General features: G+C 43.0%; 1 protein-coding gene across 1 annotated transcript in view; it reads left to right on the forward strand.

Annotated features, from left to right (window-relative positions):
- rest (RE1-silencing transcription factor) overlaps nucleotides 1–22,824 on the forward strand; it is a 48,116-nt gene that overhangs the window by 11,481 nt on the left and 13,811 nt on the right. Inside the window, exon 3 of the mRNA XM_072281881.1 lies at nucleotides 15,817–15,900. Within this exon, the coding sequence (XP_072137982.1) occupies nucleotides 15,817–15,900 (84 nt within the window). The remainder of the gene's footprint in view (nucleotides 1–15,816; nucleotides 15,901–22,824) is intronic.

Here is a 22,824-nt window from a genome sequence, read left to right on the forward strand (position 1 = left end):
GATTTGGTTTTTCACCTAAAACACTTGAAAACTTGTACAGATGTACTGTGGAGAGCATTCTGACAGGCTGCCTCACTGTCTGGTATATTCGGGGTGGCGGGGGAGCGGCTACTGCACAGGACCAAAAGAAGCTACAAGAAGCTGTAAAATTAGTCAGCTCCATCTTGGGTACTAGCCTCTGTGGTATCCAAGACATCTTCAAGGAGTGGTGCTTCAGGTGAGCAATGTACATTATTAAGGACCCCCATCACTCATCATCTGTTTTTGCACTATTTTAATTATATATATATTTATATCTACATTTTACTGTAATTGATTTACTTGGTTATTTATTTCTATATTATCATGTGTTGTACTGGTGCTACTATGTTAACAAATTTCATGACCCATGCAGGTGATAATAAACCTGATTCTGATTTTGTTTTATGTGCTGTGTGTGATATATGTATTGTAGGTGCACTGTGGACTGGAGGAACTTTGTTTCATTTGGTTGCATACGTATACTACTTCCTGTTAATCTTCTAAATTGGAAAGAGGTGTACTCAGTAAAATGCCCATTGTAAATGTGGAGGTTGTTTAGGGAGTCCTTACTTGGAGTTCTGGATAGGTTTGCCCCATTGAGCCAGGGAAAGGATAAGGTGAAGGAACCATGGTTGACAAGATGTGTGGAACATCTAGTCGTGGGGGGGGGGTTTGGGGGGTGGGGAACATAGAGTAGTAGTTCTCTTCAGCACATCTAGTCCATGCCAAACTATTAATCTGTCCAGTCCCATTGACCTGCATGTGGACCGTAGCCCTCCATATTCCTCCCATCCATGTACCTATCCAAATTTCTCTTAAATGTTCAAATCAAACCTGCATCCACCACTTTGGCTCGCAGCTCGTTCCACACAGTGAGGAAGTTTTCTCTCATGTTCCCCTTAAACATTTCATTTTTCACCCTTAATCCATGACCTGCAGTTGTAATCTCACCCAAAGCTAGTGGGAAAAAGCCTCCTTGCATTCACCCTATTCTATTCACTCATAATTTTGTGTACCTCCATCAAATCTTCCCTCAGTCTTCCATGTTCTAGAGATTAAAGTCCTAAACTATTCAATCTTTTCTTACAATTTGGGTCCTCAAGTCCCAGCGGCATCCTTGTTAATTTTCTCTACATTCTTTCAATCTTATTTACACCTTTCCTGAAGGTAGGTGACCAAAAGCTGAACATGATACCCCAAATTAGGCTTCACCATTGTTTTATACAATTTTAATATAGCATCCTATCTCCTGTACTCAATACATTGATTCCTGAAGGCCAATTTGCCAAAATTTTTCTTTATGGCCCTACCTACCTGTGATGCCACATTCAAGGAATTATGGATCTATATTCCCAGATCGCTTGGTGCCCTACTGCTCACCATGTAATTCTTATGTTGGTTGGTCCTCCCAAAGTACAACACCTCACACTTGTCTGCATTAAATTCCATCTGCCACTTTCAGCCCATTGTTCCAGCTGGTCCAGATACTGCTACACACTTTGGTAGTCTTCCTCGCTCTCCAGTACACATCCGGTCCTGGTGTCAGACACAAACTTGCTTATCTAGTTTTCCACATTATCATCCAGATTGTTGGTATAGATGACAAACAACAATGGACCCAGCACTAATCTCTGCAGTACACTGCTAGTCACAGGCAGAGAGGCAACTATCTACTACCACTCTCTGGCTTCTGCAGAGCCAATGTCCAATCCAATTTGCTACCTCATTTTGAATGCTAAGCGACGGAACCTTCTTGACCAACCTCCCATGTGGAACCTCGTCAAAGGCCTTGCTAAAGTCCATGTAGACAACATCCTTTACCTTGCCTTTGTCAAGTTTCCTGGTAACATCCTCAAAAAAACTCTTAAGATTGGCTAGACATGACCTACCACTCACAAAGAAAGCCGTATTGATGATCGCTAATCAATCTCTGTCTGTCCAAATACTTAAAAATCCGGCCCCTTAGAATACCATTCAGTAACTTTCCTACTACTGATGTCAGGCTCCCTAGTCTATAATTTCTTGGCTTATTCTTAGAGCAATGAAACGATAGTAGCCATCGTCCAATCCTCTGGTACCTCACTTGTGGCTAAGGATGTTTTAAATATCTCTGCTTGAGCCCCTGCAATTTCTGCAATAGCCCTCCCACAGGGTCTGAGGGAACACCTTGTTAGGCCCTGGGATTTATCCGCCCTAATTTGTGTCAAGACAGCAAACACCACCTCCTCTGTAATCTGTATTGGGTCAATGACCTCTTTGCTGCTTTGCCTCACTTCTATAGACTTTGCGCCTATCTCCCGAGTAAATACAAATGCAAAAAATCCATTTAAGTTCTTCTTCGTCCCTTTCAGCTTCACACATAGATTACTACTTTCATCTTCCAGAGGTCTAATTTTGTTTCTTGCTATCCTTTAGTTAATATATCTGTAGAATTCCTTAGGATTCTCCTTCGCCTTGTCTGCTAGAGCAACTTCATGCCTTCTTTTAGCATTCCTGATTTCCTCCTCAAGTCTTGCATTCCTTGTACTCAAGTACTTCATTTGTTCCTACTTGCACCCATTGTGCACCTTCTTTTTCTTAACCAGGGCCTCAATATCTCTTGAAAACCAAGGTCCCTAAATCTATTATCCTAGCCTTTTATTCTGATAAGGACATACAAACCCTGTCTACTCAATGTCACTTTTGAAAGCCTCCCACTTACCAATACACATTTGCCAGAAAACAACCTAGCGTACATAGTATTTAGGAAACAAGGATCTGACAGTCTCTACAGAGTTATAAGGTTGGCAAGAAGGAGCTTAAGAAAGGATGTAGGAGAGCTAAAAGAGGACATGAGAAGCCCTTGGTGAGTAGGATTAACGAAAACCCCAAGGCATTGTACACCTATGTAAAGGAGGATATATAGAATGAGTGTAAAAACATTTGGGGATAAAAGAGAAAATGAGTGCCTGGAGTCAGAGGAATTAGCTGAAGTCTTTAATGAACCAGTGAGTTGGACCAGTATTCACCAGTGAGATGGACCTTGAGGAATATGAGGAAAGTGAAGAATAAGCAGATAATGCTGGAGCATGTCAGTGTTAAGAAAGAGGATGTGCTGGGAACTTTGAAATATATTAGAATAGATGAGTCTCTGGGATTCGAAAGGCTATACCTTAGCTTATATGGGAATTGAAGAAAGGGTTTGCTGCACCTCTAGCAATGATCTTTGCGTCCTCTCTACAGGAGTAACACCTGAAGAATGAAGGCTGGCAATAATACCAGTCCCAATGAAGGGTTTCAGCCCAGAACTTCGTCTGTTTACTCTTTTCCATAGATGCTGCCTGGCCTGCTGAGTTCCCCCAGCATTTTGTTTGTATTACTTGGATTTCTAGCATCTACAGATTTTCCCTTATTTGTGGCTGGCCAATATTCCTTTGTTCAAGAAAGGTAACAGGGATAATTCTGGGAACTAAAGACCAGTGAGTTTTAAGTCAGGGTGGCAAACTATTGAAGAAGATTCTTAAAGACGGGGTTTGTTAGCGTGGATTTATGAGGGGCAGGTCATGCCTCGAGAGCCTGTGCATGTGGTGGATATGGAGTTTAATAAGACATTTCAAAGGTTTCCTGTAGCAGGCCTATGCAGAAAGTCAAAAATGATGGGATCCAAGGAAATTATGCTTTGTGGATTCAGAATTGGTATGCCCACAGAAGGCAGAAGACGGTAGTAGATGGAGCATATTCTACCTGCAGATCAGTGTTCTGGGACTCCTGAGCTTCATGATTTTTATAAATGAAGTGGGAGAGTGGTTCCACGCATCCACGACTCTCTGAGTAAAAAAAACTTGCCCCCCCGCCCTCATATCCCCCTCTCTCTTACAATGCATGCCCTCTGATAGTACACTTTTCAATCCTGGGAAACAGATACTCCCTGCCTACTCTATCTATGCCTTTTATAATCTTATAAGCCTTTATCAGATCTCCCTTCAGCCTCCGATGCTCCAGAGAAAACAACCCAAGTTTATCCATCCTCTCGTGATAGCACATGCCCCCAAAATCAGGAGCATTCTGGTAAACCTCTTCTGCACCCTCTCCAAAGCCTCAACATCCTTCCTATAGTGGGGTGACCAGAACTGTATACAATACTGCAGATAAGAACGAACCAGAGTTTTATAAAGTTACAATTTAACATCTTGACTTTTGAACTCAGTGCCTCGACTAATAAAAGCAAGCATTCCTTAAGCCTTCTCAACTACCTTATCGACCTGTGGAGCCACTTTCAAGGAGCTATGGCAAAAAATGAAAATCTGCAGATGCTTAAAATCCAAGCAACACACGCAAAATGCTGGAGGAACTCAGCAGGCCAGGCAGCATCTGTGGAAAAGACGACAGTTGATGTTTCGGCTGAGACCCTTCATCAACTCTGGAGAAAAAGATGAGAGAGTTAGAAAGGGGGTGGGAGGGAGACAGAAACACAAGGTGATAGGTGAAACTGGGTGGTGGGGAGGGGTGAAGTAAAGAGCTGGGAAGTTGATTGGTGAAAGAGATGCAGGGCTGGAGAAGGGGACATCTGATAGGAGAATTCAAAAGGCCATGGAAGAAAGAAAAGGGGGAGGAACACTAGAGGGAGGTGATAGGCAGGAATGGAAATAAGGTGTGATGAGGAAAAGAGAATGGGGATGGTGAAGGGGGGGAGGCATTACCAGTAGTTTGAGAAATTGATGTTCATGCCATCAGGTTGGAGGCTACCCAGAGGGAACATAATGTGTTGCTCCTCCAACTTGAGTGAGACCATGGACTGACATGTTGTAATGGGAAGGAGAAGTGAAATTAAAGTGGGTGGCCACTGAGAGATCCCGTTTTTTTTCTGGTGGATGGAGCGTAGTTGCTTGGCAAAGCAGTCTCCCAATCTACAAAGGGTCTCACCGATATACAGGAAACCACACCAGAACCACTGGATACAGTAGATGATTCCAACAGACACACAGGTGAAGTGTCGCCTTACCTGGAAGGACTGTTTAGGGCCTTGAATGATAGTGAGGGGTGAGGTGTAGGGGCAGGTGTAGCACTTGTTCTGATTGCAAGGATGTGCCAGAAGGGAGATCAGTGGGGAAGGGTGAATGGGCAAGGGAGTCGCATAGGGAGCAATCCCTGTGGAAAGCAGAAAGTGTGTGTGTGTGTGTGTGTGTGTGAGGGTGGGAGAGAGTGAAGCGTGCTTGGTGATGGGATCCCATTGGAGGTGGCAGAAGTTTCAAAGAATTTTCAGGACTCCACTAGCCTCCGGGTTCAGCACATAATTCTCCATAACATTTGCCATCTCCATCAGGAACCCATCACCGAGTGCATCTTTCCGTTCCCCCCTCACTTTCTGTTTTCCACAGGGGTTGCTCCCTACGGGAGTCCCTTGTCCATTCGTTCTCTCCCCACCCCTCACTGATCTCCCTCCTGGCACTTACCCTTGCAAGCGGAACAAGAGCTACACCTTCCCTACACCTCCTCCCTCACTACCATTCAGGCCCCCAAACAGTCCTTCCAGGTCAGGCAGTATTTCACCTGTAAGCCTTTTGGGGTCACCTACTGTATCTGGTGCTTCCAGTGTGGCCTCCTGTATATTGGTGAGACCTGATGTAGATTGGGAGAGTGCTCCGTCTACCAAAAAAAGCGGGATCTTCCAGTGGCCACCCTTCGATTCCACTTCCCATTTTCATTCCAACATGTCAGTCTATGGCCTCCTCTACTATAACGATGAGGCCACACTCAGGTTGGAGGAGCAGCACCTTATATTTCATCTGGGTAGCCTCCAACCTGATGGCATGAACATCGATTTCTCAAACTTCTGATAATCCCTGCTCTTACCATTCTCCATTCCCATTTCCATCTCTCACCTTGTCTCCTTACCTGTGCATCACCTCCCTTTGGTGCTCCTCTTCCCTGTTCTTTCATCCATGGCCTTCTGCCCTCTCTGATTAGATTCACCCTTCTGCAGCCCTGTATTTTTCACCAATCAACTTCTCAGCTCTTTACTTCACTCCATCCCCCACCCCCAGTTTCACCAATCACCATGTGTTTTTTCTTCCCCTCCTTCCACTTTCTGATGTTGACTCCTCATCTTTTTTTTTTCTCCGGTCATGATGAAGAGTCTTGGCCCGAAATGTTGACTCTGCTTTTTCCCATAGATGCTGCCTGGCCTGCTGAGTCCCTCCAGCATTTTGTGTGTGTTTCAGGGAGCATGTACTTTGATCCCAAGGTCTGCCTTGCCCTCAACAGTATATTGTCTCCTTGCATTTGCCCTACCGAGGTTTAAAGGCTGATTTATACTTCTGTGTCAACTTGATGCCGCAAGCTACGCAAGTGGCCTATGCGCGTTGTGAGCATTTATACTTGTGCGTTGGTGTGTCTGTGTCGCTCTGCAATTCGAGCACATCGCGCATGCGCACACACCTGCCCGCGCAAGGCTTCATGGTTATGGTAGTCTTTCTCGGGGTAAACAAGTTTAAAGCGAGTGTCTTTTTTCATAAAAGCGAAATGTGTCCTCCATAATTTTGGAGGTCTGTAAAGCTTTATGGAAAGCATTGCAGCCAGAGTTCCTTCCCTGCCCTTCAGTCGCCCAATGGGAAGCTATTGCAGCGTGGGAGGAAATGCGATGCTACCAGGCTGACCAATCACAGTTGTTGCGGTCTGCGTTGCTGCGACGCGTAGTTACGTTTTGGGAGAGGTGCGCGTCAGGCTACAACGTAGGGATCCGCATAGGCTCTGTGTAGGGTCCGCGGTAACACCGTACCTACAGTGTCGAGTTAACGCAGAAGTATAAATCAGCCTTAACACCTCACATCTGGGTTAAACTCCATCAACCATTTCTTAGCCCATATGTGCAACTTGTCTATAACGTGCTGTATTCTTTGCCAGTCTTCTACACTATCCACAGCTCCACCAATCGTGGTATCATCTGCAAATTTACTAACCTACCCTTATACATTTTCATCCAGGTCATTTATATTCATCACAAGCAGCAGAGCTCCTAGCACAGATCCCTGCAGAACTCCTCTAATTACAGACCTCCAGCTCAAATAAATCCCTTCAACCACTACACACTGTCTTCTATGCGCAAGCCAGTTCTGAATCTAAGCAGCCAAGTCACCATGGATCCCATGCATCTTAATCTTCTGGATTAGATTTCCATGAGGCACCTTACTGAAATCCATGTAGACAACATCCATTGCCCTACCCTTGCCAATCTCTCTCGTCACCTTGCCAAAAAACTCAGTGGAGTTTCTAGGGCATGACCTGCATCCACAAAGCTGCACTGGCTGTCCCTAATTAGACCATGGGTTTCCAGGTACTCTTATATCCTATCCCTAAGAATTTTCTCCAGCAATTTCCCTACAACTGGCATGAGACTCACCGGTCTATAGTTCCCAGGATTTTCCCTTGCTTCCTTCTTAAATGGAAGTACAACATTAGCCCCTTGCCTGTGGCTAGAGTGGACACAGAGATACTGCCCAAGGGCCGAGCAATCTCATCTCTTGCCTCCTTCAATAACCTGGGGTAAACCTCACCAGGCCCTGGAGACTTCACCACCTTAATACTCATTTGGAGGCCCAACACGTCCTTCTCCTTGACCTCTAAACACCCTAACTTATTTATACAAAGCACTGATCTGCTGATCCTCCCTATCCTTTTCCTTGGCAAATACTGAAGCAAAGTACCTCACTCACAGTCAAGCAAGCGTTCCCCCTTGGTGCTGTGAATAGTATGAAAGTTGATGTGGGTTACAACAGAACATTGACAGCATACAGAGCTGGGCTGAGCAGTGGCAGATGCAGTTCAATCCAGAAAAGTATGAAGTGATACATATCCAAAGTCAAACAAAGGCAGAGTACAGGATTCAAAATGGTGTGGAGGAACAGAAGATTCTTGGGGGTCCACGTCCATAGGTCCCTTAAAATTGTCCTGCAAGTTGATAGGGTGGTTATGAAGGTGTATGATGTATTAACTTTCAGAAGTGGTAGATTAGAGTTTAACCCAGATAAATGTGAGGTGGTTCATTTTGGTAGGTTAAATATAATGGCAGAATATAATATTAATGATAAGACTCTTGGCAGTGTGGAGGATCAGAGGGATCTTGGGGTCCAAGTCCATAGAACACTCAAAGCTGCTGCGCAGGTTGACTGTGTGGTTAAGAAAGCATATGGTGTATTGGCCTTCATCATCTGTGGGACTGAGTTCAAAAGCCTAGAGGTAATGTTATAGCTATACAGGACCCTGGTCAGACCCCACTTGGAGTACTGTGCTCAGTTCTGGTCACCTCACTATAGGAAGACTGTGAAAACTGTAGAAAGGGTGCAGAGGAGATTTACAAGGATGTTGCCTGGATTGGGGAGCCTGCTTTATGAGAATAGGTTGAGTGAACTTGGCCTTTTCTCCTTAGAGCAATGGAAGATGAGAGGTGACTTGATAGAGGTGTATAAGATGATGAGAGGCATTAATCGTGTGGATAGTCGGAGGCTTTTTCCCAGGGCTGAAATGGTTAACATGAGAGGGCACAGTTTTAAGGTGCTTGGAAGTAGGTACAAAGGAGATGTCGGGTAAGTTTTTTACGCAGAGAGTGGTGAGTGTGTGGAATGGGCTGCTGGCGATGGTGGTGGAGGCGGATACAATAGGGTCTTTTAAGAGACTCTTGGATAGGTACATGGAGCTTAGAAAAATAGAGGGCTATGGGTAACCCTAGGTAGTTCCTAAAGTAAGTACATGTTCGGCACAGCATTGTGGGCTGAAGGACCTGTAGTGTGCTGTAGGTTTTCTATATTTCGTTCTATGTTTCTAATCGGGGGATTGAGTTCAGGAACTGTGAAGTAATGTTGCAGACTCTAGAACTCTTCTTAAACCATGATTTGGAGTATTGTGTTCAGTTCTGGTCACCTCATATAGGAAGGCTGTGGAAACTTTAGTGCAAGTGCAGAGCAGATTTACAATATGCTGTCTGGAATAGAAAATATGGCTTTGAGGAAAGGTTGAATGAGCTAGGAAGATGATAAGGGGCATTGCTAGAGTGGACAACTAACACCTCTTTCCAAGATTGGAAATGGCTAATTGGAGGGCAGAACAGCAAAGGTATGAGTAACTACCACCACCACAACCCTAATGAGGGGTAACTTGTTTAAATCCTGTGGAATCAGTTTACAGGAGAGATCAGCTCAAGGAACACATCTTCAGCTTAAACATTGAAGAATATAGCACTTTGTACAAGTGATACAGCTAAAAAATTTGTAAGCATTTTCAGCCAAAAAAGCCTGAGGCAAATAACCTACCTTGACTCTTCACAAGGTAGGGAGGATAAGGTGTGGCTATTGGTGGGATCTTGTTGCTACTGGTGGAAGTGATGAGGGGTGATGGTTATGCTGGATGAGGAGGCTGGTAGGGAGAAAGGTGAAGACCAGGGGAACTCTGTCTTCTGTTTGGAAGAGAGGGGTGTGAAAACAAGTCTGAGAAACAGAAAATGTGACAGGATGTTCCATCACCCTACACAGAAGGGAAGCTGCATTTCATGAACAATGATATTTCAGATCTGGAATGGAAGGACTTATTGGTAGAGCAGATGTGGTAGAAATGGAGAAATTGGGAGAAGGGTATGTCAGCATGTAAGGAAAGAGTTAAATTTGAGTCTTCCTTGGTATGTGCTGAAGTATGTAACACAAAATGGAAGTCTAGGACAAAATGGTATCAGCCTGTAATATGGGGATGTTTTGAGAAAGTACAAGGCAACTAGTCCACAGCAATGGATGAAGGGTCTTGGCCTGATTGACTATTTATTCCTCATCATAGATGCTGCCTATCCTGCTGAGTTCCCCTGGCATTTAGTGTGTGTTGCTCTGAATTTCCAGCACCTGCAGAGTATTTTGTGTTTATGAAAAAGAGAGACATTGGAAAAGCTTTCAGGCATCTTGCAGTTCCCTCTGGCTGTATATTGTGTGGAGTGGCTTAGTGATTTCTTGATAAATATTCTTGTCTCTTTTACTTTACTCATTTTTTCTTCTTTTTTTTTATATAATGAATTAAGTACTTTTTTATGACCTTTAGTACATGTACAGTACCTCCTTAGTTTGCAGATACCTCTTTCTGCTGAATCAGAAAAGACCAAGAAATAAATATTAAAAGTGTTTTTTCATTGTGCAGCATGATGTAATCTACATAAATAGTGGGTTTAGCTCTAAGACAAACCCTTTTTCCCCTTACAGATTCTGCTCAATTCACTGAGTTGCTCCGGCAGATTATTTTTGACTAGTGGTGTTCCATAGGAGTCGGTGTCAGGACTGCTTCCTTTCATATTATATGTAAATGATTTGGATGATGGAATTGATGGCTCTGTAGCCATGTTTGCGGAAAATATGAAGATAGGTGGAGAGGTAGGTAGTGTTGAGGAAGCAGGGAGCCTGCAAAAGAACTTAGACATATTAGAAGAATGGGCAAAGAAGTGTTTGGTCTTGCACTTTGGTAAAGGGAATGAAAGCAGACTGTTTTGTAAACGGGGAGAAAATTCAGAAATCAGAGGTACAGAGGGACTTGGAGGTCCTTGTGCAGGATTCCTTGAAGGTTACCTTGCAGGTTGAATCGGTGTTAAGGAAGGTAAATGCAATGTTATCGTTCATTTTGAGAAGACTAGAATATAAGAGCAGGGATGTAATATAGAGGCTTTATAAGGCATTGATCAGACCACACTAGCAGTATTGTAAGCAGTTTTGGGCCCCTTATCTATTTTATATTCTGTACTTTTCTCCTGATCTTTCTTGTTTCTTGTGCATGGAGGGTGTTTTGGGGGTTGATGTGCCTGTTCTGTTTTTATTTGTTTTTGTGTGGGGAGGGGGGATTTGGGGGTTGATGATCATGTTGCTGGTTTTTTTCCTTGGTTTCATGGCTACTCGGAGAAGAAAGATTTCAAGTTTTATACTTTGATGTTAAATGAACCTTTGAACTTTTTGAAGATATGCTGGCATTGGAGAGGCTCCAGAGGAGGTTCATGAGAATGATTCCAGGAATGAAAGGATTAACCTGTGATGAGCGTTTGATGGCTCTGGGTTTGTACTCTTTGAAATCTAGAAGAATGGTTCTCATTGAAAGCTATCGGTGATTGAAAGGTCTAGACAGAGTGAATGTGGGAAGGATGTTTCATATAGTGGGGAAGTTGGTCCAGAGGGCACAGTCAAAAGAGAGGATTATCTATTTGGAACTGGGGTGAAGAAGGATTTCTTTATCCAGAAGATGGTGAATCTGTGGAATTCATTGACACAGACTGCTGTGGCGGCCATGTCATTTGGTATTTTTAAAATGGAGATTCTTGATTAGTCAGGGCGTCAAAGGTTATGGGGAGAGGGTGAGAGAATTAGGTTGCGAGGGATAATAAAGTAGACTTGATGGGCCAAATGGCATAATTCTGCTCCTATGTCTTATGGTCTTATTTTATTTGTTCCAGATTCTATAGATTCTGTAGTCGGTTGCCTCTTTGATCTATGTATTAGGTTTTTGATGGATGTCTTGAATTAGGAAATGAGTTTTCTAAATCAATAGCCCTCTATCTTATCAGCCATCTAGTTCTCTCTATTTGTTCTTGTCCATAATGATTGGAATCTTCACACTTTTGCATATACTGATTAATCGGAGAAAAATCATGAAATATCAATACCAATGCTTATCACGCAATTGACTTGTGTATTCTCCTTATAGCTGAGCCAGTTTTCAATCAACGGTAGAAGTGGAATGAGCAACACTAACAATGCATAGATGGTAGTAATTTATCTGTTTATTTTTGATTACTTTAAACTCGTATTCAATCCCTTAATTCTTGTTAACCGATTTTAAGAGGTAGGAAATGATACAATTGCTATTGATATCTTCAGCAAAGATAATATTAGCCGAAGTCCCTATTTCTGATCATTATATATTAACTTTCTGCAGAGATGCATGCCATTGTTCATTTGTTCACACCCAATGTAATATTTCAGTCATGTGGAATAATTGGCTGTCAGTGATTTATTTATTTTATTGAGCTATAGTGCAGAATAGGCCCTTCCACCCCTTCAGGCTATACCGCCCAGCAACCTGATTTAGTCGTTATCCTAATCACAGGAGAATTTACAATGGCCAATTAACCTATCAACTGATACATCTTTGCAACGTGGGAGGAAAACATAGCTTCCAGAGGAAACCTAAGTGTTCACAGGGAGAACATAAAACTCCCCATAGGCAATGGTGGGAATTGAAGCTGGGTCGCCTCTACTGTAAAGCATTGTGCTAACCACTATGCTACCAAGCCACTCCATATTCGGATTCATGACTCAATAATAACAATTTAATTGGTATCAAAGAATAACTCTCTATATAACTGTTCATTAGGATTTAGTGCCTTCTCCCCGATACCTTGTCACTGAATTTTGTTGCTATACAGGACTGACAGCCTCAACCTCTTCAAAATATTTGTTGCTTTATACTCTTTCCTGTTTCGCTTGCTGATGGTTTAACTGTGGAAAGGATTGATTGCCAAGTCATGTGGACAAAACTGTAACATTTTCTGCCCCTCCCCTGTGAGGCTGAAGAAATTCAAGAATGCTTTAAGAGTAGCCTGCTCCAGTATAATTTGGTTACAGAATGACTGTTTTAGCATGGTTTAGCTTTTACAGTTGGGGTGGCTATCCGTTATAGGTGTATGCTCAATGCAACTGCTATAAACATTGCCTGCAATAACTAGAATTGTTAATCTCCCACAAAATTGCTTGTTAGCCTTCATTACCTTCTGGTCTATCAAAGTGACAGTGTTAGTGTTTACTGCAAGTGACTGATCTCCAGCCCCACAGCTCTCAGTGAAATCTTATTTCTCAAGCACTGGGCTCTCCCACCAACACTGTTTGTTTTGCTTAGCCCCTTCACCCCACATCAGACCTCCAAAACATCCTGTACCATGTTGCAATTTTCTTAAAGTCTACCTGCTGAACCAGTCTTTACATTGCCTGTCCTATAGCTCCTATAATTTGTCTTTGTACTCCAGTGGTTTGGGACATAGTACAGTACCAGAATAGCTAATTAAAGGCCCAACTAAATTAATCTCTTCTGTGTGAGCAAAGTCCCCCATTACCCAAAGCACATATATGTCAAAATATTGAACCCTGAGATTCATTTTCATATGAGGATTCAACAGTAAATACAAAAAACACAATAGAATCAATGAAAGACTGTCCCAATATAAAATAAATACAAAAAGAGATAAAATAATAAGCAATAAGTATCGAGAACATGTGATGATGAGTCTTTGAAGTGAGTTGTGGAAACAGTTCATTGATGGGGTGAGTGAAGCTATCCACGCTGGTTTAAGAGCCTGATGATTGAGAGGTAATAACTGTTCTTGAAACCTGGTGGTGTAGGTCCTGAGGATCTTTTACCACCTTCCTGATGGCAGCAGCAGGAAGAGAACATGGCCTGGATGGTGGGGGTGTGTGATAATAGATGCTGCTTTCCTATGACCATGCTCTGTGTAGATGTGCTCAATGGTGGGAGGGCTTTACCCGTGATGGACTGGGCCATTTCCACTACTTTTGTGGGATTTTCTGTTCGGGGGCATTGGTGTTTCTATACCAGGTCATGTTCTAGCCAGTCAATTTACTCTCCACCACGCATCTATAGAAGTTTGTTGAAGTTTTAGATGGCATGCCGAATCTTCACAAACTTCGAAGGAAGTAGAGCAATGCTCATATTCCCCCAATATTTTGCACATTCATGTGCCTATCAAAGAGCCTAATAAATCTATCATATTTGTTTCCACTACTGCCCCTGGCAGCATATTCCAGGCACCCACTGTGTAAAAACTAAACACCCATCCCCTCCCCAACCCCACCTTAAATAAACACTTTCTAGTGTTAGACATTATGACCCCAGCAAAAAGCTACCAGGTGTCTATTCTACCATAGTCTCATAAACCTCTATCAGATCTCCCCTCAGCCTCTGGTGCCCCAGAGAAAACAACCCAAGTTTGTCTAACCTCTTTAATTTCATGTTCCCAAAGGCTAGCATGCCATATGCCTTTGTTACCACCCTATCAACCTCTGCAGCCATTTTCAGGGACTGAGGACTTGGGGCCCTAGATTCCTCTGTACACCATCATTGTTAAAGGAATCTGCCATTAATTGTGCACTGTACCTTTACGCTTAGTCTCCTCAAACCAAATAATGGTCATCTGAAGCAGGTTGTTCCAACAACACTGAAACCTTTCTCTTCCTATTTTCACTGACATAAATGAAAATAGAAAACGGTGATGCTTCTTTGGAACAGTATAAGAGGTTGCAGTCAATGGGATGGAGGGGTAACTCCATAGTGAACGAAAAGTAGAGTAAAGGAAGAATCTGGCGGGTCAAGAGAAGGAAAAGGTGCAGCTGTGGACTTTCGGGAACTCTGCAGCTAGCATTCTGTGTATTTGTTCAATTTTTTTTACTATTTACATGGTTTGTCCTTTTGTACATTAGAGATTTGTTGGTCTGTCTTGTGTGTGGGTTTTTTTTGTGGATTCTGTTGTGTTTTTCTTTGTTTAGTGACTGCCTGCATGGAAATGAATCTCCTGGTTGTATGTGGTGCACATACTTTGATTTAAAAAATTTGAACTTTTGAGTTGGGAATTGGAAACCTGTTCATAATTTTCCACTAAATATGGCTGTGCCTATCTCCTGACTGCATGTGAAAGCTGAAATGGAAGGGAAACTAGTTCTACCTTTTCTCCAGGCAGTTGAAGGTCCTTTTCTCTGGGAATCTGATCTGCCAGAAAGAGATTATTTGAGACTCTCTAGGAAGTTATTTTAAATAATTCAAAATCTAATATGGCACCTGTGCTCTGCATGATAAAGTTCTTTCTAGCTTTAGTAGAAATGTATCAGAGCATTGTACTAGCATTGGTCAGGTTTTATTTTATCCTTAGTAGATTTTTTTTGGGGTTAGGATATGTGTTGCTAAATTTTATGGAAAAAGTGAGTGTGACTAGTCATGGCGAAAGTGATGGAAACATTAAAAAGAATTAATTCAGTTGGAATATATTTACAGTATGCTTCTTTTAAACCAGATTTAATACATTATTTTGAGTAAAAAATATTAAAAATACCCTGACCTGTGTTATTTAATACTATGTTGTCATTGAGAGCAGAATATTTGGTTATTATCATAATGCTGTTCGTAGAATTTCTCATTGTGAAAATTGCTTCTGCATATCCTGTATCATGAAAGTGACTAAAACCTGTAAGTACAGTATATACTGTAGCTGGTAGTTAATGTAGGGAATCCTGAGGTTTTGTACCCTACACTTCAGCGCAGATTGCAGGTACGCAGTTTTCAAAGCATCCTATGTCGAAGAGGTAGGAACCTATATTTTGATTATTTTTAAACTGGCTATTGTGATATTGGAATGTGTTACACAAAGCTTAGTGATGACACTGGATTGATGAAACAATGAGCTTGTGCTTCAGAAGATTCTGTGTAAACAGATATTTTAGCTTTCCTTTTTGTTGCGGGGCTTTGTAGGTCCATTGCAGAGACTTCTGGAAACCTTAAATCTTTGTTCTTGTTAATTTTTTTTATGAGCTTAGTTGAGGATTCGTTTATCACAGTAATTGTAACCAACCTTTTCCATCTCCAAGATATATACAACAAAGTGAGAACTATGGCAAATATCCAGTTGCTACTAAAGACCAGATTGGGTGAGGTTCCTGGAGCACAGTTTGAGTAACCCAATGTAAAGTTTTCAACCTCCAAACTACAGTAGCATTCTCTATTTAATTGTGTGTTTCTTTACAGGTGAACGGCCTTACAAATGCCCACAATGTCCTTACTCCAGTTCTCAGAAAACTCATCTGACCAGGCACATGCGTACACATTCAGGTTAGTATAATAAATGTGAGTGGGCTGAACTTCATTGAAATTTCAGGTGAATTAATGGAAGAATGTTTTGTCTTTTTGAAAGGAATCAGTGCTTCAAGGAATGTTGGTTCAAGTCCTGCCAGTTCAAGAACTTTGTTTTACTTACACTCAGTGACCACTGTATTAGGTACAGGAGTGAAATCCAGTGTAGTTTTTTGCTGCTGTAGCCCATCCACTTCAAGGTTCACATTTAGTGATGCTCTTCTGAACACATGGTTATCTGAGTTACTAACTCCTTCCTGTCAGCTTGAACCAGTCTGGCCATTCTCCTCTGACCTCTCTCATTAACAAGGTGTTTCCCCCCCCACAGAACTGCCACTCACTGGCTGTTATTTGTTTATCACACTATTCTCTGTCAACTATTCCATGCCTCCTTTCTCCTGACCAGAGCCTTGGTGTCCCTTGTCATCCAGGATTCCCTACTCCTGCCAGCCTTGCCTTTCACTCTTAACGGGGATGTGCAAATCTTAATTTCTCGTTATCTTGCTTTTAAAAGCCTCCCACTTGCCAAACATCTGTTACCTGCAATCAGTCCACTCCAATCAGCCTTTTGCATTTCTGTCTAATACATCAAAATTTGCCATGCCGCAGTTTGGAACGTGAGCTTAATATCTATCTCTCACAATAACAAATTTAAAGCTGGTTGTTAGTCCAGATGTGTCACTCAGTCCCTGTTCTGTCCTCCATTTCCCAAGAGTTGGTCAAGCTATGTCCTTTCCCTGGAAGTGCCTTCTATATATTGCCTGGGGAAACTTTCCTGGGCTGATTGAACGTATTCCAGCCTATTTAAACCCTTAGTAACCAGGCAGTTCAGTTTATATTAGAAAAGTTAAAATCCTTGCTATGACAACTATTATTCTTGCAGCCGTCTGCAATCTGCATACTTTTTCCTCTAATTTGGTATGTTTAGGGGTCCTGTAGTACAATCCCATCAAGGTGATCATACCTGTCTTATTTTTCAGCTTCACCCATAAAACCTGTCTGTATCATCCCTAAGTAATTTAATCTTCTTTAATCAGAAATGCAGCAATCCCTCCTCCCCTTCTCCACATGTATCTCACCTTTAGTACCTGCACCAGAACATTTAGCTGCCAGTCCTGTTCCTCCCTTTGCCTTGTTTCTGTAATGGCTATGCTATCCTGAAGAAATGGAGCTATCCATGTCCTGAGTTCATCTGCCTGAACTAAATGTAATTTAATCCAACAGTCTTTCCTAGCTCCCTGCCATGCTGCTGCGTGTCTCGACCACTGACCCTACCACCACTGAATTCTCTCTCAACATCCAGCTTCCAATCTGCCTCACATCTGCTTTGGATCCCATCCCTGCCCACTACCCCCTGCCACTGCAGTTTAAACCTTCCCTGACCTCTCGTGCAAATCTGCCTCCTAGGATATTGATCCTCCTCCAGTTTAGTTGCCACCCATTTCCCTTGTACAGGTCAACTCTGCCCCAGATGAGATATCAATGGTACACACATCTGAATCCCTACCCCTGTATCAGCTCAGCCATGCATTCAACTGCCATATTCTCCCTATATTCGGATATAATCCAGGGATAACCACTCTTGACGTTCTGCTTTTTAACCATTTTCATAACTCCCCATATGCAGGACCTCCAAAATTTTTTCTACCAATGGGCATAACGATTTCTGGCTGCCCATCCACCCCTTTAACAACAAAACATTTGAAAATAAGCTGGTATCAGAAAGCTATTGGTTTGCCATAAAAACGTAACTAATTCACTGTAATCCTTTAGGGAATGATAGTTCTCCTTGCTGGTTGTGACTTTTTCTGTCTCCACAATTTGCGTAAGCATGGCCGACTCATGACTATCTTTTGAAGTTGTTTACAAGATATCTGCTTTTAGAAATTGGCAACACATTTCAACTTAGCAATTCCCAAGTTCTGCTTTTTTAAACTTGTTGCTCCTCCACTCTAGCAATGGTTTTTAATTAATGTTTTACTTAGTGTTGCAAATGCTCACCTTAAATTCAATTCCAACTGTTGAATTTATCAATCTTTTTGTCTGTCTTATACCCTTTAAAATTTTCCCACTCTTGGAACACATGATGCACTAAGTTCTCCCATGGTATTCAACCCTGGATAACAAATACTAGTAAGGATTTCAGTCTTAAAAGCTGGTGATGTTAGGTTTCTGTCGTGTGATCAGAAATGTATGGAAGTCAAGAGTGAGCAAATGCTTTGGCTGATTTTTCATCTACCCGAGTGTTGCAGTGAGACTGACTATCTTGTCACAGATTTTTGTGGTTTTGACTTCATTATGCATTGCTTTTAAACATAGACCTTCAAAATATTGTATTATTTCAATGTACTTTTGCTTTTGTTTTTGTGAAGATTGCGAACTATTTTACAGATTTTCTCACTGACTGCCTTTATAATGTATTACTAAACTACTTATTGCTTTTACAAAAGGAACATAAGAATTTCTCTAAAGTTCTGAATTGGTGCGACTTATTGCAGGTATAGTGGGCCCTCCTTATCCGCGAGTTCCACATGCGTGAATTCAACCAACCACGCATCGAGAAAACCCGGAAGTGCTCTCCCAGCACTTGTTGTTCGAACATGTGCAGACATTTTTTTCTTATCATTATTCCCTAAAGTATGCAGTATAACAAATATCTTACATAGCATTTACATTGTATTAGGTATTATAAGTAATCTAGAGATGATTTAAAGTATACGGGAGGATGTGCGTAGGTTATCATGGATCAGGATCGAAAAAAACGGAAGTTCTCTTACAAAGTAAGTCGGAACAGGCACATCCGGTATTATTTAGCATCAGTTAGTTAAACGTTTGTCTTAGGATGTAGTATATATTTCACCTTTCTGTGCATATTAAACTCCTAAGAAACGTATGTTTCAGCGCCAGGCTCGGGAACGGAAGTTCCTGAGTTCGATCTATGGAATTTGTTGCCACGGGCAGCAGTGGAGGCCAAGTCATTGGGTGTATTTAAGGCAGAGATTGATAGGTATCTGAGTAGCCAGGGCATCAAAGGTTATGGTGAGAAGGTGGGGCAGTGGGACTAAATAGGATAAAATGGATCAGCTCATGATAAAATGGCAGAGCAGACTCGATGGGCCGAATGGCCTACTGCTCCTTTGTTTTATGGTCTTATGGACAGATCCCTCCTGAGTGCGCTCTCCATCCGTGCCGGGTTGATGTGGAGGATCAAAAATCCAAAACCCCAAAACCCAATAATTAAACCACTGTGTTGCTTAGTAATATTTGTTGCTTTCATCGAGGCAGAGCCTTTTTCACTTTATCCTTTAAAATTGTTTCAATCGTGACCGAATAGCCTAACACTTTTCCAGTGACCGATGGAATTTCACCTCTTTCCGATTGCTTTATTATTTCCACTTTATTTTAAATCGTGATTATTTTCGTGAACAGAAACACTGCAGATTCAGAGTTATGCCGCCGGGTCCTAATGTCCACTGCACTGAGACAGGTTAAATAAGGTCTGGGGTTCCGCTGGGTCCGAAGGCCCAACGCATTGAGACAGGTTGAATAAGGGACTTGAGCATCCGCATTTTTTGGTATCCGTGAGGGGTCCCGGAACCGATCCCTCGCGGATAAGGAGGGCCGATTGTACTGACTTCAAAGATTGTGCTTTCAGCTGTGATTGAACTTTTAACATATTTCAGACTGAGTTTTGTTCTGTGCCAGGAAAATAGTTTTGAGTATGAATTATTAACATGTTCTTCACTCAGCTTAATTAACCAATGAGCTGCTGAACCATGACAACATTACAGGTTCAGATGTTGATCCCGGGCTGATCTCAACCTTGCTGACGTTGGGTGTGCTGCATAACTCTGGACTTGCAGTGTTAAAAATGGGAAGATTTGCCAGCAGCTGCAACACAAGTTCTTGAGCGTTGCCAACTGAAAATAGGAACCGGATTGTGGACGTTGTTGCATGCTTGATGGAGTAATGCTAAGCCTCCTGTTTAAGAGAATTGCAATTTGACCAAGAAGTGAGAATTACTGGTGGCAAGAAATACCAAGAAACAAATGCCTTCAAATAATGAAATTAGCAGGAAAAAAGAAAAGAAATAACTCAAACACAAGGAATTCTGCAGATGCTGGAAATTCAAGCAACACACATCAAAGTTGCTGGTGAATGCAGCAGGCCAGGCAGCATCTCTAGGAAGAGGTACAGTTGACGTTTCAGGCCGCGACCCTTTGTCAGGACTAACTGAAGGAAGAGCTAGTAAGAGATTTGAGAGGGGGACGGGGAGATTCAGAATGATAGGAGAAGACAGGAGGGGGAGGGATGGAGCCAAGAGCCGGACAGGTGATTGGCAAAAGGGATATGAGAGGATCATGGGACAGGGGGCCCAGGGAGAAGGGAAAGGGGGAGGGGGGCAAAAACCCAGAGGATGGGCAAGGGGTATAGTCAGAGGGACAGAGGGAGAAAAAGGAGAGTGAGAGAAAGAATGTGTGTATAAAAATAAGTAACAGATGGGGTACGAGGTGGGGCATTAGCGGAAGTTAGAGAAGTCAAAGTTCATGCCATCAGGTTGGAGGCTACCCAGATGGAATATAAGGTGTTGTTCCTCCAACCTGAGTGTGGCTTCATCTTTATAGTAGAGGAGGCCGTGAATAGACATATCAGAATGGGAATGGGATGTGAAATTAAAATGTGTGGCCACTGGGAGATTCCTGCTTTCTCTGGTGGACAGAGCATAGGTGTTCAGCAAAACGATCTCCCAGTCTGCGTCAGGTCTTGCCAATATATAGAAGGCCACATCGGGAGCACCGGAAGCAGTATATCACCCCAGCCGACTCACAGATGAAGTGTCGCCTCACCTGGAAGGAGTGTTTGGGGCCCTGAATGGTGGTAAGGGAGGAAGTGTAAGGGCATGTGTAGCACTTGTTCGGCTTACAAGGATAAGTTGTCTCCAACTTTCACCCTGCCCTCAAGTTTACCTGGTCCATTTCTGACACCTCCCTCCCCTTTCTAGATCTTTCTGTCTCTATCTCTGGAGAGAGCTTATCTACTGATGTCTACTATAAGCCTACTGACTCTCACAGCTATCTGGACTATTCCACTTCTCACCCTGTCTCTTGCAAAAATACCATCCCCTCCTTGCAATTCCTCCGTCTCTGCCGCATCTGCTCTCAGGATGAGGCTTTTCATTCCAGGACAGGGAGATGTCCTCCTTTTTTAAAGAAAGGGGCTTCCCTTCCTCCACCATCAACTCTGCTCTCAAATGCATCTCCCCCATTTCACGCACATCTGCTCTCACTCCATCCTCCCGCTACCCCACTAGGAATAGGGTTCCCCTGGTCCTCTCCTACCACCCCACCAGGCTCCAGGTCCAACATATTATTCTCCGTAACTTCCGCCACCTCCAACGGGATCCCACCACTAAGCACATCTTTCCTCCCCCCACCCCTGCTTTCCGCAGGGATCGCTCCCTACGTGACTCCCTTGTCCATTGGTTCCCCCCCCCCCCCCCATCCCTCCTCACTGATCTCCCTCCTGGCACTTATCCTTGTAAGCGGAACAAGTGCTACAGATGCCCTTGCACTTCCTCCCTTACCACCATTCGGGCCCCAGACTGTCCTTCCAGGTGAGGTGACACTTCACCTGTGAGTCGGCTGGGGTGATATACTGTGTCTGGTGCTCCCGGTGTGGTCTTCTATATATAGTCGAGACCCGACGCAGGCTGGGAGATCATTTTGCTGGACACCTACGCTCTGTCCGCCAGAGAAAGTAGGATCTCCCAGTGGCCACACATTTTAATTCCACATTCCATTCCCATTCTGACATGTCTATCCACGGCCTCCTCTACTGTAAAGATGAAGCCACACTCAGCTTGGAGGAACAACACCTTATATTCCGTCTGGGTAGCCTCCAACCTGATGGCATGAACATCGACTTCTCTAACTTCTGCTAAGGCCCCACCTCCCCCTCGTACCCCATCTGTTACTTATTTTTATGCACACATTCTTTCTCTCACTCTCCTTTTTCTCCCTCTGTCCCTCTGAATATACCTCTTCCCCATCCTCTGGGTCCCCCCCTTGTCTTTCTTCCCGGACCTCCTGTCCCATGATCCTCTCGTATCCCTTTTGCCAATCACCTGTCCAGCTCTTGGCTCTATCCCTCCCCCTCCTGTCTTCTCCTATCATTTTGGATCTCCCCTCCCCCTCACACTTTCAAATCTCTTACTCACTCTTCCTTCAGTTAGTCCTGACGAAGGGTCTCGGCCTGAAACGTCGACTGCACCTCTTCCTAGAGATGCTGCCTGGCCTGCTGCGTTCACCAGCAACTTTGATGTGTGTAGCTTGAAAAGAAATAACTGATAACTTACAAAAAATTTATTTAATTTCCACATGCTGTTGTTAGATTAGATTTATTTATCATATGTACATCAAAGTATACAGTTAACAATCAACACAGCTAAAGGATGGGCTGGTGCCAATACTGCATGACCACAATGCTTGGCAGAACAACACAGAACACAACAGCGAAACAATCCCCTTTCATCTCTCCCACCCACACACATGGACAGTTCTCCAACTCCATGATAGACTTTTAGCCTCTGGTCTTTATCCTTACTAATGGTGGTTTGTTGATCAAGGATCCATTTGTAGAGGAGGATATTAACTTCCAGGGTCCAGAGTTTGGTGATCAGTTTGCCTGGATAAAAGTATTGAAGGCAGAACTGTAGTCAATAAACAATAGTCTGATGTTGCTGTCTTTATCATCCATATGCTCCAGAGATGAATGTAGGGCTAAGACGATGGCATCTGCCATGGACTGTTTTGATGGTAGGCAAATTGCAGTGTGTTGAGGTTGTCTGGAATGCTGTAGTTGATGTGTGCCATGACCAGCCTCAAAGCACTTTATGATAGTAGA

The sequence above is a fragment of the Mobula birostris genome, chromosome 17 (assembly GCF_030028105.1).
Source record: "Mobula birostris isolate sMobBir1 chromosome 17, sMobBir1.hap1, whole genome shotgun sequence".
In the NCBI taxonomy this organism is placed as follows: Eukaryota; Metazoa; Chordata; class Chondrichthyes; order Myliobatiformes; family Myliobatidae; genus Mobula; species Mobula birostris.